The sequence below is a fragment of the Nematolebias whitei genome, chromosome 7, assembly GCF_014905685.2.
Source record: "Nematolebias whitei isolate Nwh7 chromosome 7, NemWhi1, whole genome shotgun sequence".
Lineage (NCBI taxonomy): Eukaryota > Metazoa > Chordata > Actinopteri > Cyprinodontiformes > Rivulidae > Nematolebias > Nematolebias whitei.
In genome coordinates, this window is record NC_056504.1 from 43586032 (window position 1) to 43600225 (window position 14194).

General features: G+C 40.6%; 3 protein-coding genes across 3 annotated transcripts in view; 1 reads left to right on the forward strand and 2 right to left on the reverse strand.

The window, feature by feature from the left end:
• LOC119411943 (serine/threonine-protein phosphatase 6 regulatory ankyrin repeat subunit C-like) overlaps window positions 1-14194 on the reverse strand; it is a 1101338-nt gene that overhangs the window by 204474 nt on the left and 882670 nt on the right. The window lies entirely within an intron of this gene.
• Window positions 10064-10937, forward strand: LOC119412066 (protein S100-B-like). Its single transcript, XM_037679043.1, has 3 exons — window positions 10064-10221; window positions 10383-10526; window positions 10779-10937. The coding sequence occupies exons 1-3, from the start codon at window positions 10111-10113 to the stop codon at window positions 10935-10937; spliced, it is 414 nt and encodes a 137-aa protein (XP_037534971.1). The 5' UTR covers window positions 10064-10110.
• Window positions 12725-14194, reverse strand: part of LOC119411976 (bile acid-CoA:amino acid N-acyltransferase) — an 18882-nt gene continuing 17412 nt past the window's right edge. Inside the window, exons 11-12 of the mRNA XM_037678951.1 lie at window positions 13515-13650; window positions 12725-13403 (exon numbers count right to left, since the gene is read on the reverse strand). Of these exons, the coding sequence (XP_037534879.1) occupies window positions 13303-13403; window positions 13515-13650 (237 nt within the window). The 3' untranslated portion in view covers window positions 12725-13302. The remainder of the gene's footprint in view (window positions 13404-13514; window positions 13651-14194) is intronic.

The window sequence follows — 14194 nt, forward strand, 5'->3', positions numbered from 1 at the left end:
GCTGTGCAGCCTCCATGCCACACATTGATGCTCGAGCACAGGATGCTTCGGCCACCTGTATCCGTGATCTCGTTCTTTCGGTCACAACCCAAAGCTCATGATCATAGATGACGGTAGGAATGTAGATCAACCAGTATATTGAGAGATTCGCCTTTTGACTCAGCTGTCTCTTCACCATGACAGACCGGTAAAGCGCCCGCTTCACTGCCGACACCGCACCTATCCGCCTATCGATCTCCAGCTCCATTTTTCCCTCATTCACGAACAAGACCCCAAGATACTTAAACTCCTCCACTTGGGACACAACCTCCTCCCTGACCAGGAGAGGGCATTCTACCCTTTTCTGGCTCAAGACCATAGCCTCAGATTTGGAGGAACTGATCCTCATCCCGACCACGTCACACTCGGCTGCGAAACGCTCCAGCGAAAGCTCTAGATTACCTTCTGATGAAGCCAATAAGACCACATCATATGCAAAAAACAAAGAAGTGATCCTAAGGCCACCAAAACGGATACCCTCAACACCTTGGCTGCGCCTAGAAATTCTGTCCATAAAAGTTATGAACAGAATCTGTGACAAAGGGCAACCTTGGCGGAGTCCAACTCTCACAGGGAACGAGCCTGACTTACTGCCGGCAATGCGGACTAAGCTCGGACACTGGTCATACAGGGACCTAACAGCCCATACCAAAAGGCTTGGTACCCCATACTCCCGGAGTACCCCCCACAGGGCTCCCCAAGGGACATGGTTGAACGCTTTCTCCAAGTCCACAAAGCACATGTAGACCGGTTGAGCAAACTCCCACACATCCTCCAGGACCCTGCTGAGGGTGTAGAGCTGGTCCAGTGTTCCTAGACCAGGAGGAAAACCGCACTGCTCCTTCTGAATCCGAGGTTCGACTATCCGACAGACCCTCCTCTCCAGAACCCCTGAATAGACCTTACCAGGGAGGCTTAAGAACGTGATCCCCTTTAGTTGGAACACACTCTACGGTCCCCTTTTTTGAATAGGGGGACCACCACCCCGGTCTGCCAATCCAGGGGAACTGCCCCCATGTCCACGCAATATTGTAGAGTAGCGTAAACCAACACAACCCTACAACATCCAGAGACATAAGGAACTCTGGGCAAATCTCATCCACTCCCGGGGCCCTGACACTGAGGAGCTTTTTAACTACCGCAGTGACCTCAGCACCAAAGATTGGAGAACCCAACACAAAGTCCCCAGGCTCTGCTTCCTCAGTGAAGGATGTGCCAGTGGGATTGAGGAGGTTTTTGAAGTATTCTGCCCACCGGACTACGACATCCCGAGTTGAGGTCAGCAGCACACCACCTCCACAATAAACAGTGTTGGTGGTGTACCACTCTGTCTCAAGGGAGACTCTCCCAGATGTTCCCAGCTGACCCTCACAATATGTTTGGGCCTGCCAGGTCTGATCAGCATCCTCCCCCACCATTGAAGCCAACTCACCACCAGGTAGTGGTAAGTGGAAGTGGACAGCTCCGTCCCCTCTTCACCCGAGTGTCAGAGACGTGCAGATCAGATGAGACAACAACAAAGTTGATCATCGAACTGCGGCCTAGGGTGTCCTGGTGCCAAGTACGCATATGGACACCCTTATGCTTGAACATGGTGTTTGTTATGGACAATCCATGATGAGCACAGAAGTACAGAACACCACTCGGGTTCAGATCAGGGGTGCCATTCCTCCCAACCACACCCCTCCAGGTCTCACCGTCATTGTCCAAGTGAGCATTGAAGTCACCCAGCAGAACAAGGGAGTCCCCATGAGGCGCACTCTCCAGTACACCCTCCAAGGACTCCAAAAAGGGTGGGTAATCTGAACTGCTGCTCGGTGCATAAGCACAAACAACAGTCAGAACCCGTCCCCCCACACGTAGGCAGAGGGAGGCTACCCTCTCGTTCATAGGGGTGAATGTGAGGGTAGCCTCCCCCACATGTAGGCGGAGGGAGGCTACACTCTCGTTCATCAGAGTGAACCCCAACGTACAGGCACCAAGATGGGGGGCAACAAGTATGCCCACTCCTGCTCGGTGTCTCTCACCAGGGGCAACTCCAGAGTGGAAGGGTGTCCAACCCCTCTCAAGGAAACTGGTTCCAGAACCAGAGCCATGCGTCTGGGTGAGTCCGACTACATCTAGCCGGAACCTCTCAACCTCACACACTAGCTCAGGCTCCTTCCCCACCAGAGAGGTGGAGGACATTGCACGTCCCAACAGCCAGCTTCTGTAGCCGAGGATCAGACCACCAAGGTCCCCACCCTCGGCCACCACCCATCCCACATTGCATCCGACCCCTTTGGCCCCTCCCACAGGTGGTGAGCCCATGGGAAGGGGGACCCACATCTCCTCTTCGGGCTGTGCTCGGCCGGGCTCCATGGGTAAAAGCCCGGCCACCAGGTGCTCTCCAGCGTGCCCCACCTCCAGGCCCAGCTCCAGAGTGGGGCCCCGGTGACCCACGTCCAGGCGAGGGAACATTGTTTCCATTGATTGTAATCATCATAAGGGGTCTTTGGGGTGCACTTTGTCTGTACATCCTAAATATCAATCTCAAAAACAACATATAAAGTACAATAAAAGCAAAGTATGACCCAAAATGAACCTATGAGCTACGCCAGAACTAATGGGGGCTGAGGTAAAGGAGTGTTTTCATACAGATACTGTACATAAAAAAAACCTCTGTGACAAATTTAAGCCATGACAGAACTGTACCTCTGAAACAAACATGTTTAAGCCTCGAAAAAAGAATGTTGTAAAAAAAAAAAAACTATGACAAAGGCAGCAGAAAAATCTAAAAGAACTAAAGCAGCCAGAGTCATTGGATAAAAGAAAATCATTAAAAACTTTTATAAGTGCTGTTGTAATGCTTGGACATGAATTAAAACCAAACTGGAACTCTTTACAAAGACAGTGCACATCTTATGCAACATCTGACTGTATTTAGAATTTCCCTCAGTTCTTAAATAATAAAAATAAAATGTCACCACATAATGTGCTTTAACACTCACCAGGAGGTATGAATAAAGTTCCTACAATTCCATTTTGACGAATCTCCGTTCTCTTCACTCCTGGTGCGAGGTACCACCGTTCAGCAGTTACTGCAGCCAGCTCAGTGGTCTGAACTTCCCTGGGAGAAACGTGACCCTCCAGTAGGGAGATGTGCACCACGTAAGGAGTCTCCACATCTTTCTTCTTCAGTCTGTGAATAAAGGGGGACATTTCAGCAGTTAAATCTAAATCCACAATAATGGAAAATGCAGATATGTACTTTGACTTGTATTTGATTTAAGATATTGTAGACTCAAGATATTTCATTCATTCTTGTTTCCGTCAACAAATGCACCATATTGACATTTGGGCATGTAATGTTAGTATAACACAATAATCTGACGAATCCTCGTGGTGTAAACAGGGATTTGAATTAAATAGCACACATCCAACTCATGTAAATGTAAGGTAGCGACATAAATGGACTCCTTAAATGTATTTTATTTGCAGATGATACTACATTTTTTTGTTTGGGTAAAGATATAGAACGGGTGTTGGAGTTGATGCAGACAGAATTTGTAAAAATACAAACTGGGTTTAAACTTAATAAATTATCATTAAACTTAGAGAAAACTAATTGTATGATATTCAGTAATAGAAAGAGAACTGTTAATGTTCCATTTAGAGTCGAGGGTGTTGAGATTTATAGCGTTAATGAGATTAAGTTTTTGGGTGTTATCATCAAAAGCTAACATGGAAACATCACATAAATTCTGTAAGAAAAAATAGCCAAATCTATTGCAGTACTGTACAAAGTCAAGGACTTATTGAAGGATAAAGCTCTGTATATGTTGTATAACTCAATCGTTGTTCCACACTTAATTTATTGTATTGATGTTTGGGAGAAAGCATGCAAAACAATTATAAATCCTATTTTTGTTTTACAGAAAAGAGCTGTAAGAATTATTACCAGGAAGCATTTCAGTCACCCATCAAGTACATTATTTTATCAACTGAAGTTATTGAAGTTCCATGATTTGGTAGATTATAGTATTTTATCAGTTATGTATAGGGCTCATATTAATACATTAACTTTAAATATCAAATTAAATTTTGTTAAAAGAGAGAGTTGTTATAATCTTATGGGGATGGAAATCTTTGTGAAACCTAAATTTCCAACTAGTCTGAAGGAACGTTCTACCTCAATCCAAGGAATTAGATTATGGAATAATCTAGGGAGTGATGTTAAAAATGCCAGATGAATGTCTATGTTTAAGAGAATGATCAAAGTTGGTTTGTTAAAAAAATATGAAATAGCTTAACATGTACTGGTATGAATTGATGCTCAAGAAGGAGTTGTTTATTTTGTTTTTATTTGAAGATTATTATTGTTTGAATTAATTTTTTGGTAAAAAGGGGTAGATATAAGATTTTTTTCTTCTTTCTGCTGCCTTTCAGTTTATTTGTGATCGTTTCTCTTATTGTATATTGAATTGTTTTGTTTCGTTTAAAAAAAAAAAAGAATAAAACTTATAAATAAATAAAATAAATAAAAATAAAAATGCACCAAAAGATGACAAAATCTCTTTAAAATAAAACTAGCATTGGATGGATGGATGGATGGATGGATGGATGGATGGATGGATGGATGGATGGATGGATGGATGGATGGATGGATGGATGGATGGATGGGTACTAACTCAGTGGCCCCACAAAGGTTCAACAACAGCAGACTGGCTTCAAACTCCTATTCAGAAGTCACACTGTGAGGGTGTAAAAATCCCAACTTGAAGGGTTTTGTGAAGGCACCTTTGCACTACTAAAGGTTTTCTTACATGCCTAAGGAGACACATGGGTTTATTTCTATGAAGCGTTCAGGAACAACAAGCTGCCTTCACCTGCCTCAAACCTTCTCTTTCTCCAGGAGCTGGCTGCATCCCCCAGAACACTCCCATCGGCTCACAGCCCAGATAGGAGCCTCCGACTGAATGATCACTGGTCACTGTTGAGTGGACAAGAAGCAAATTTTAAAAAGTTAAACAAAATACCAAGTTAGAAAGACTGTAAATATACAGGTACATGTTAATCTGCTAGTTTATATTTAACTCACAAATGGAACACAGAAACTTTTGGATTTGCTTAACTTTTAGCAAATAGTTCATATTTAACCATGTTCTACATAATGAAAAATATATTATTTAATACAATAAACAGCTAAATGGCAACACAATAATTTTTTTTAATGTTTTATTCACAATTTTTAAAACTATCTACACACACAGGTTTCTTATTTACCAGTAAGTTGCATCATGCATAAGATATTATGCAGTATGTTCATTAAAAAACACACATGTTCGTAAAATGTACTCACTGCTAAAAGTGCCTGTTGCGTTTGTGTTATAATGGGCAAATGACTCCCACAGGTCTCCCTCGTCGCTGTGCATTCGAGCGTACACTGTGACGGGACAGTGGGGGGGCAGGAAGCGACCTTTGATGCTGATCTTCTCGTCCATGAGGGTGCGAACAGGAGCGGCCGTCAGTAACGGGGCTGGTCTGGCGCTGCTCCTCCACCGAACTGAACCTGCATTACAGAATAAAGACTTTTCACAATTCTTATGTAAATGTACTACTATTATAAAGTTTAAGATTTTAGGGACTGGTTGGCTGAAAAACAAACAACAAAACTGAAAAATAGTCTAGCATTACTGGAAAAATCGTATCATCCACCATATTGTATGTAAAAGTTTAAACAAAGATGTCACCTGATCTTGTTGCACATTTAGGATGTGATGGGGATGACAGTCAGCTACTACCACAACATTTAATGAGCTTCCTAAAAATATACAGAATTACCTGTGAGCTGCTGCAGACATGTTAGTTTCCCATGAACCTTATGAAGTAGTTTCATCTTCATGCTGTTGAGCTGCAGAATCGCTGTCACACTCACGCCTGCGCTGAACATTACAGCGTCTCTGTTCAGTCTGAAAACAATATGGAGAAAATGTCAAACGCCAAATTAAAGCTGCAAGCAGTGACGAACGGTCCTTGCACCTTGATGCTTTCAATTCTAGGCAATGTGCACTGTCACCTCCATGCAAAACTAAATAAATAGTAGGAAAAACAAAACTCATAAATCTCCAGGGGCAGTTTGTTCAAATGTAAAAGTTAGAAAGGGAAAAAAGTGGTTTCAAATTTGGCACGGTGAGTCAAAATGACCGCCAACCACAGTTAAACGTTACCTTGTTATACGTCATCTTACAAGCCCTTAAGTCAGAAAATGATGACCATGAGTAAATCGTGACTTCCTGCTATCAGTGGGCGGGGCTAAGGACATGGAGTAATTTTGAAATGTGGATGTGTTTAGGATCAGGCTGTTCTCAAACTTTGGTGCAGACCAGACGTTTTATGTTGTAGATATAACAAGTTTTTTAAATTTGTGTTTCATGGCAAAAAGCCAAAGTTTAAAGTTTTACCATGCCCACATGCTGAGATAAAACATTAATCAAGCATTTGATCACCTTTAATCCACCATGTCTTAATAATATATTGACCAAGGTTGAAGTTGATACTTTAAAATCTCCAGGAGTTCATTCATGTAAAGGGTGGAAATGGCAAATAAATAAATAAAAAAAAACAACTTATAAATCATGACTGCAATTTGAAATGGCTGACTACATGTATGTATTTAAGGACAACGATGCAAGAGATTTTTTTGAAGTCCTTGATGAGTTTAACAAACAAAATTGTCCACATTGATCCACCAGAAACAATGTCTTTAAAAAAGTTTGTTTTTCTCACTAAAAACTTAAACAAAGCAGAAATTCAGTTTTTAAACTATCCAGATTACCAACAAAGTCCATGCTCAATAATCCAGGTATACAAGAAACTGTCCAGATGACCTGACTGAAAAATGTTGGACATCCAGATTACCGGTGGTGTGGAAGGGGCCTAACAAATCTCTTTAACGGGTAAGATATTTTTTGTTCATAACCTTTGCACAGAAACCCATTTAAATTCAATTCAGTTTATTTATACAGCGTCAAGTCACAACAGAAGTTGTCTCAGGGCACTGAACAGAAACATTCACATATATAAATAATAATTTAACATTATTTATCTGAGGAGCAGACTGCTTTGAGTTTAACTTCATCACAGAACTCTCATCTTGAGCGCGAAGGCGACAGTGGAAAGAACAAACTCCCTCACGAGGAAGAAACCTTTAGCAGAACCAGACTCAGGTCAAGAGGCCATCTGCTTCAACCAGCTGGGTTTGAGAGGAACAGATACACAATGGCAGGTCAAGAAGCACATGTAAAGATAGAAATAGTCTCAAATGAAAACTATTCAATTTTAGCAAATAATTTAAGGAAATTAGGTCAATTAGTCCTCTAATAGTCAAAGCTTAAGGCAGCATAACAATCCAACCCTAGTTATTAAACTTGAAGTTTAAATCCAGGACTCTAGATCCTGTTAGATTATAGGATTAGTACAAGACTCATTCAACCTTATTTATGCAGGTTAGTCTCTTAAACTCGGGACTAAAACCACTAACTTTGTTATTTAAATCCGACCCATATTTAAAGTATTCATGCCAGTCCTTATGAGTAACACTGAAATAAATAATGATTAACCAAACTGGTGCATATACTGAACTCCTGAAAGAAAAATCCATGGAGCAAAGAGCAGATCCACCAGGTGAAAGTTGATAAAAACACAGGACTGTCGAGAGGAACAATCTGCAGAAAGTGCAAGAAGAAAATAACAAAGTGCTGCTGTTTGAGTCGAGCATGATGAACCTGAGAAGTTCAAATGTTTCAGTTCAAATGTTTCCTCACCGTTTGTGTGAACAGAGTCTGCAGGAACAGGAAGAAGCTGCAGACAGACAGGAGGGATAAACAACCTTTAAAGGAGGAAGGTCCACTCAGGCCTGGATGAATCTATACAACCTGGTCAATCAGTTATTGTTGTTTAGACTTTGTTATCTGTCAAGATTTGTCAAAATTTAACTAAACTGCTTGTTTGTAAACTCTTTACCGCCACCACCTGGTCTGGAGGAGTCATTACTTCAACATCTTCTGGAACTAACAAGGTCAAGTTTCTTTATTGTCTTTAACATCACATGTGGTACATGAGGTGGAACGAAATTGTGTACACAAGGTCCCAGTTACATCCAACAATAGCAAAAATATAAATTGTTAAAATAAACATTAAATAGGCATCTAAGATATAAACTAAGATATATGCTAATAAACACCAAACAGTATGATAAAAGATCTAAGATATATGCTAATCAGTCACTAACAGTGCAAAACAATACACCAAATAACAACAGCATGAAACATGAGTCTTTGTGGGTAGATGAGTACGAATTAACCTTATCATTCTGTAATCAGTTTTTGCTTTGATGTTCCCATATCTAAGTCTGCCTCTACTACGCCCTTTTTAGTTTTACACTATTGTGAATGGCCATACTTGTTTGTATTTGTTTTCGATTTCTTTAAAAAAAATTAAGTTCATCCTGATTTGGTTTTTGCTCCACCAGCAGTCATATTCTACTGCACCAAATGATGCACTTGTATGCAGTGGCAACTCCTACGTCCATATGCTCTTAGTGGACTTCATGTCTGCCTTCAACACCATGATCCCCCAGACCCTGATGGACAAACTATTCACACTAGGACTAAGCCCCTCCATTTGCAAGACTTCCTAGACTTCTTAACAAACAGTCTGAGGCTACACAAATTCTCCTCCTCCACCATAACCCTCAGCACTGACTCTCCTCAAGGATGTGTGTTGAGCCCCCTCCTGTTTACTCTGCTCACATATGATTGTGCAGCTACCCATCCAGGCTGTCATATTGTAAAGTTTGCAGATGATACAGCGGTGGTGGGATGCATCACAAACAATGATGAGTCCAGCTACAGGCAGGAGGTGGAACACCTGGAGAGCTGGTGCAAAGAGAATAACCTTCACATCAATGTGAAGAAGACAAAAGAGATGATTGTGGACTTCAGAAGGAACAAACACACCTACACCCCCTGAACATAAGAGGATCTGCAGTGGAAGTGGTCTCCAGATACAAGTACTTGGGTGTACACCTGAATGACAACCTCAGCTGAGGCAACAACACCACCAGCCTGATAAAAGAAAGCTCATCAGAGACTCTACTTCCTCAGAGGCTGAGGCGAGCTGGTCTGGGAAGTTCAGTCCTCGCCTCCTCCTACAGGTGTGCAGTGGAGAGCATCCTGTGCTCCAGCATCAACGTGTGGCATGGAGGCTGCACAGCTACAGAAGAAAAGCTTTGCAGAGGGCGGTGAAGGCTGCACAGAAGTCTGTTGGAGTCAGTCTCCCCACCATCACAGACATCTACACCTCCAGATGCAGGAAGAGGGCACCTGCATCATGAAGGACCCCACTCATCCAGCACACACACTTTTTGCCCCGCTCCCCTCAGAAAGGAGGTTGAGGAGCATTAAGTGTAGAACCACTAGACGGAGGAACAGCTTCTACCCTGAGGCTGTTAGACTCATGAATCTCTAACAAGAATAATCACAGTGGAAAAAATTACAAAATGATGCTGCTGATCTGTTTCATGTTGCTGCTGATCTGTTTCATGTTGCTGTGTTCATTTGTGCTCATCTGCTCACACAGACTCATGTTCGTGCTGCTGTTCGGCATAATATATTTATGCTACTAGTCCTTAGTGTATTTTTAGTTTATGTTATTCTTAGTTCATATCTTAGATCTTATAATTGTTTTTCTTTTACATTTTATTGTTGGATGTAACAGGGACCCTGTGTACATAATTTCATTCCACCACATGTACCACATGGGGTGCGAATGACAAATAAAGAACCTTGAATCCTTGATTAACATTATTCAAGATTTAAAAAAATCTAATTCTTTCCTTAACAAAAGCAGAAAGAGAAAAATAGACCCCCCCCCCCCCCCCCCCCACACACACACACACACACATTTAAACAGTCATACACACACTAAACACACACACACACCAGGGAAATTTTTATAAGCTAATTGTTTCAGAGCAAAGCTCTAACCTCAGATGTCCATTAGATGTCCATTGTGCAATGAAAGGACTACATGTGGTTGATCAATACAGCAGTAATTTGGGTGAGGTCTAAAACACATGGCTGTTCATTCTTCAGTCTCACTCAGGATTCCAACAGGACGGAGGAGCAGCGACAGATGGAGGTAAGAACAACTAACATCTTGAGCAAATTCTTGATCCTACTAGGAACATTTTCAAACACAACATTAATGCAGAAATATGGTGTGTTCAGTGTCTCAATATCAGAAAAAGAATGCATCTGTGTGAGAGTAAGACAGGAATCTGTTTAAATTGTTTTCTGCAGGCTTCAAAGGATGCCATGTCAGACCTGGAGAGCAGTATGGCCACTATTGTTCAAGTTTTCCATAAATACTCCGGTCATAAGTGTAAACTGAAGAAAACAGAGCTTAAAGCGCTCATCAACAATGAGATGAACCATTTCATTATGGTAAGTCACTGATCGAGAGCCAAATGTAGATTTAACAATACATTTCTTAATAATTGTTTCAATAAGTCATGGGAATAGCTCACAGACTTTGAGGCTGCATGTCACCTTTTTATTTTAATTTTTAATTAACCCGAGAGCTCGGTGTAAGAAAACTGCATTTATGGAACTATGCAGACATTTGCAGAGACTTGACACGAGCAGAATTTTAATCTTGTTCAGTGTACTTCTTTTCATCGTTTTCTTATTAAACAGAAAATCCACGAGAACGAGACTCTGGATCAGCTGTTTGCTGATCTCGACCAGAACGGAGACCTGGAGATCGACTTTCAGGAGTTTGTTACCCTGATCGCCATGGTCACCTCGGCGTGCCATGAGTTCTTCACCCTGAGCTTCCATGATCAAATTAATTAATCAGCTGCATGCTAAAACGTGAGGGAGACAGAAACAGCTTGTCTTTATTGTGTTTGATATTTTGCAGCCTGTGTGACAAAATGAACAGCTTTGATGGTGGTTCATTGTGTCATTTTAAGACTCATTCATTCATGTATTTTCCATGGCTCCCTTTTACTGATTCAGGCTGGAGGACCACAGTCCATCCCGTCATCAAAAAGATAAATACAAGTTGTGATAATTTACTGAATAAAACTTCACTGTTCCTAAAATGTAGTACAAGTATTTCTTACAGTGCACAAGCTTTACTCAATTAGACACAAAATAAGTTTTGATATAACCTAATGCATCAGATCTAACAGCTCATTGTTTAAAATGATGGAATACATTCTTAAATGGTTTCGCAAGAACATTTTTATTCATTTTGTTGCCATGCAGTTCTTGAGTGTGCAGATTCAGAACCTGTATAGGAACTTTGGTAGTTTTTTTTTTTTTTACATCGGCCATGATGACTGAACATGCTCTGAAGTGGTGTGTTAGCATAACAGCAACTTGTAACTTGTGCTACATCTGTTGTAAAACACAAGTTCATTGTGAATGTATAAATAGAACAAAAAAATAAAATATACCAAAGTGGTGTGTTATAATGTTAAATATCTCTCTTTGTTAAAGTTAGTGTTGGATAAAAATAGCCTCTATTCATTTTATTTACTCAAAGAAGTCACACTCGAGGACACAAAAATATTTTTAGTTTTACTTGTACGGACAGACTTTCACCACAGGTTACTCAGACGTACAGAAGTTTTTACATGCATGGAGCCCAGTCACGAGAATCTACCACAGGCAGCGTGTGAGGTTTGTTTTATAAACTCATCAGCTCTCAAGGGAAGACTGATGACCTCGTCCATCCAACTGCACATGCAGGATCAAATCATCTCCTCATTCAGCTCTCTCTGAGAGAGAAAATAACTCTCTGCTAACTCAAACACATGGTTCATGGGCAGTTAACATTCTCAGACATAGTAGTTAAAAACATCCATAAACCTTGACAGTTGCTTCTTTAAAACATTTATGTCAACTCACAAACTTGAAGCTTTTCTGACTTTTTGAACGAGCTTAAAGGATAGTTCAGACTTTTTGAAGTGGTAAGCTGTTATCAGTAATTAATATTTTACCTGAAGTCTGATGAAGGATTAAAAAAATATGCCCCCAATTTTGCTAGCCATCAGCCTAGCCTGGAGGAAGATTTCTACTCTTTACTCCAAACACTGATGTCATGGCTGATACCATACCATACCATTTTATTTATAGAGCACTTAAAACAGCGACAAGGCCAACCAAAGTGCTGTACAGACAGAACAACAGGTAACACACAAAGCAATATACAAAATGAAGTAAATCAGAATATAGACATAAAAACGATGCAGATAATGACAACAAACCAGTGTGGAGCATACAGGTTCAAAACACAGATCATCTGGTGTTGAAAGCCACCAAATAGTAGTGAGTTTTTAAACAGAACTTGAAAACCGAGAGGGAGGGGGCCTGTCTGACAAGCAGAGGTAACTCATTCCAGAGTCTTGGTCCTGCTACAGAGAAGGCCCTGTCACCTCTGCGCTTAAGACGAGTTCCTGGAACTGTGAGGAGCAACTGTGATAAAGTACTAGCTACTAGTGACAGCCTGAAGTCACTTCAAATATGACCAGTCCAACTATTTAACATGTTTAACAGCACATGGTTTACAAGAACCATCACCAGTTAAAAAAAACCAAAACAACAACAACAAAAAATAACGGTTGATTAGTGTTAAGTGTAAATTGCTATCAAATGCCAAAGCGACGTACGTTTAGAAAAACTGATTAGATATTTCTGAGAATAAAGTTGAAATCTCATTTGGTCTTGGCTGGACTCCTCTTGCAATGCAAGAGTAGAACATGTAAACTCCACCCAGAAAGGCTGAGAGATGAACCTAGACCTTCTTGCTTTGAAGCGTAATGCTAACCAATGCTCCACCATACCACCCTTCTTCTACCATACAATGTTATTCCTGCAAATGACCAAGCCATGTTGTGAATCAACAACAGAATTATCTACATTTATACTTAAATTGCTCTATTTAAAGGTATATAAGAAATATTTTACCCCGTTGACTAGTATGAACTCAAAGTGACCTGACATTTATGAGTTCAAACTGCTGCTGTAATAACTTTCACTGACTGAAACTGCACAGCATCTGGTTCTGAAGTCACAGCTCTGAAACAACAGAACAGCTTCCTCTGGTGGAGAATCTGCTGCTTAATGAACAGCAACAAATACATTTATGGGACTTTTACCCAGATAAATTTATTGTTCCGTGTAGGATCATGTAAAATACCACTCCAACTTATCAACACCTAAGGTTCTTATCCATAAAATCCAGAATCTTTGTCCAGGCATCTTCCTGGGCAGCAGCATGAGGTGCAGGGTGCCCCCCCCACATAGTGATCACTACAGGAAAAAAAAAAGACACTTTAAAGTACAGAGTGAAATTTCTAAGGAAAAAGGAGTGAATAGTATAAAATAGTATTTTGTTACTTTACAACAAATATTAAAGCTTACATTTCTTGGGTTTGACGGACCACATAGAGGCTCGAACGCTCGGTGCATAAGGTGGCTCGATTAGGTGTCCGGCTCCGGGGTACGACAAGCGGGTGAACAGGTTGGACTTACCAACAGACTTCAGGGATTCCTCAATCTGATTATTAACAAATCAACATTTTAAAATCAATAATTTACTGTAAAATAATAATAATAAAAATTATATATAGTCAGAGTCAAAGAAATTTATTTGTCATACACACCACTTGTGATACATGAGGTGGGACAAAACTATATACATAGGGTCCCAGTTACATCCAACAAAAACACAAATTGTAAAGAAAACATTAGTACAAACCGGATTCCAAATAAGTTGGGACACTAAACAAAATGTGAATAAAAACTGAATGCAATGATGTGGAGATGGCAAATGTCAATATTTTATCCATAATATAACATAGATGACAGATCAAAAGTTTAATCTGAGTAAATGTAACATTTTAAAGGAAAAATATGTTAATTCAAAATTTCAGTGTCAACAAATCCCCAAAAAGTTGGGACAAGTAACAATAGGTGGCTGGAAAACGGAAATTGAGCATATAATGAACAGCTGGAAGACCAATTAACACTAATTAGGTCAATTGACAACATCAGAGAGTCAGAGTCAGAGTTTCTTTATTGTCATTCGCACCTCATGTGGT

Coding starts and splice junctions, on each gene's coding strand:
- LOC119412066 (XM_037679043.1), top strand. CDS start 10,111: ATGTGGTTGATCAATACAGCAGTAATTTGGGTGAGGTCTAAAACACAT. Junction 10,222..10,382: donor AGGAGCAGCGACAGATGGAG/GTAAGAACAACT, acceptor TGTTTTCTGCAG/GCTTCAAAGGATGCCATGTC. Junction 10,527..10,778: donor AGATGAACCATTTCATTATG/GTAAGTCACTGA, acceptor CTTATTAAACAG/AAAATCCACGAGAACGAGAC.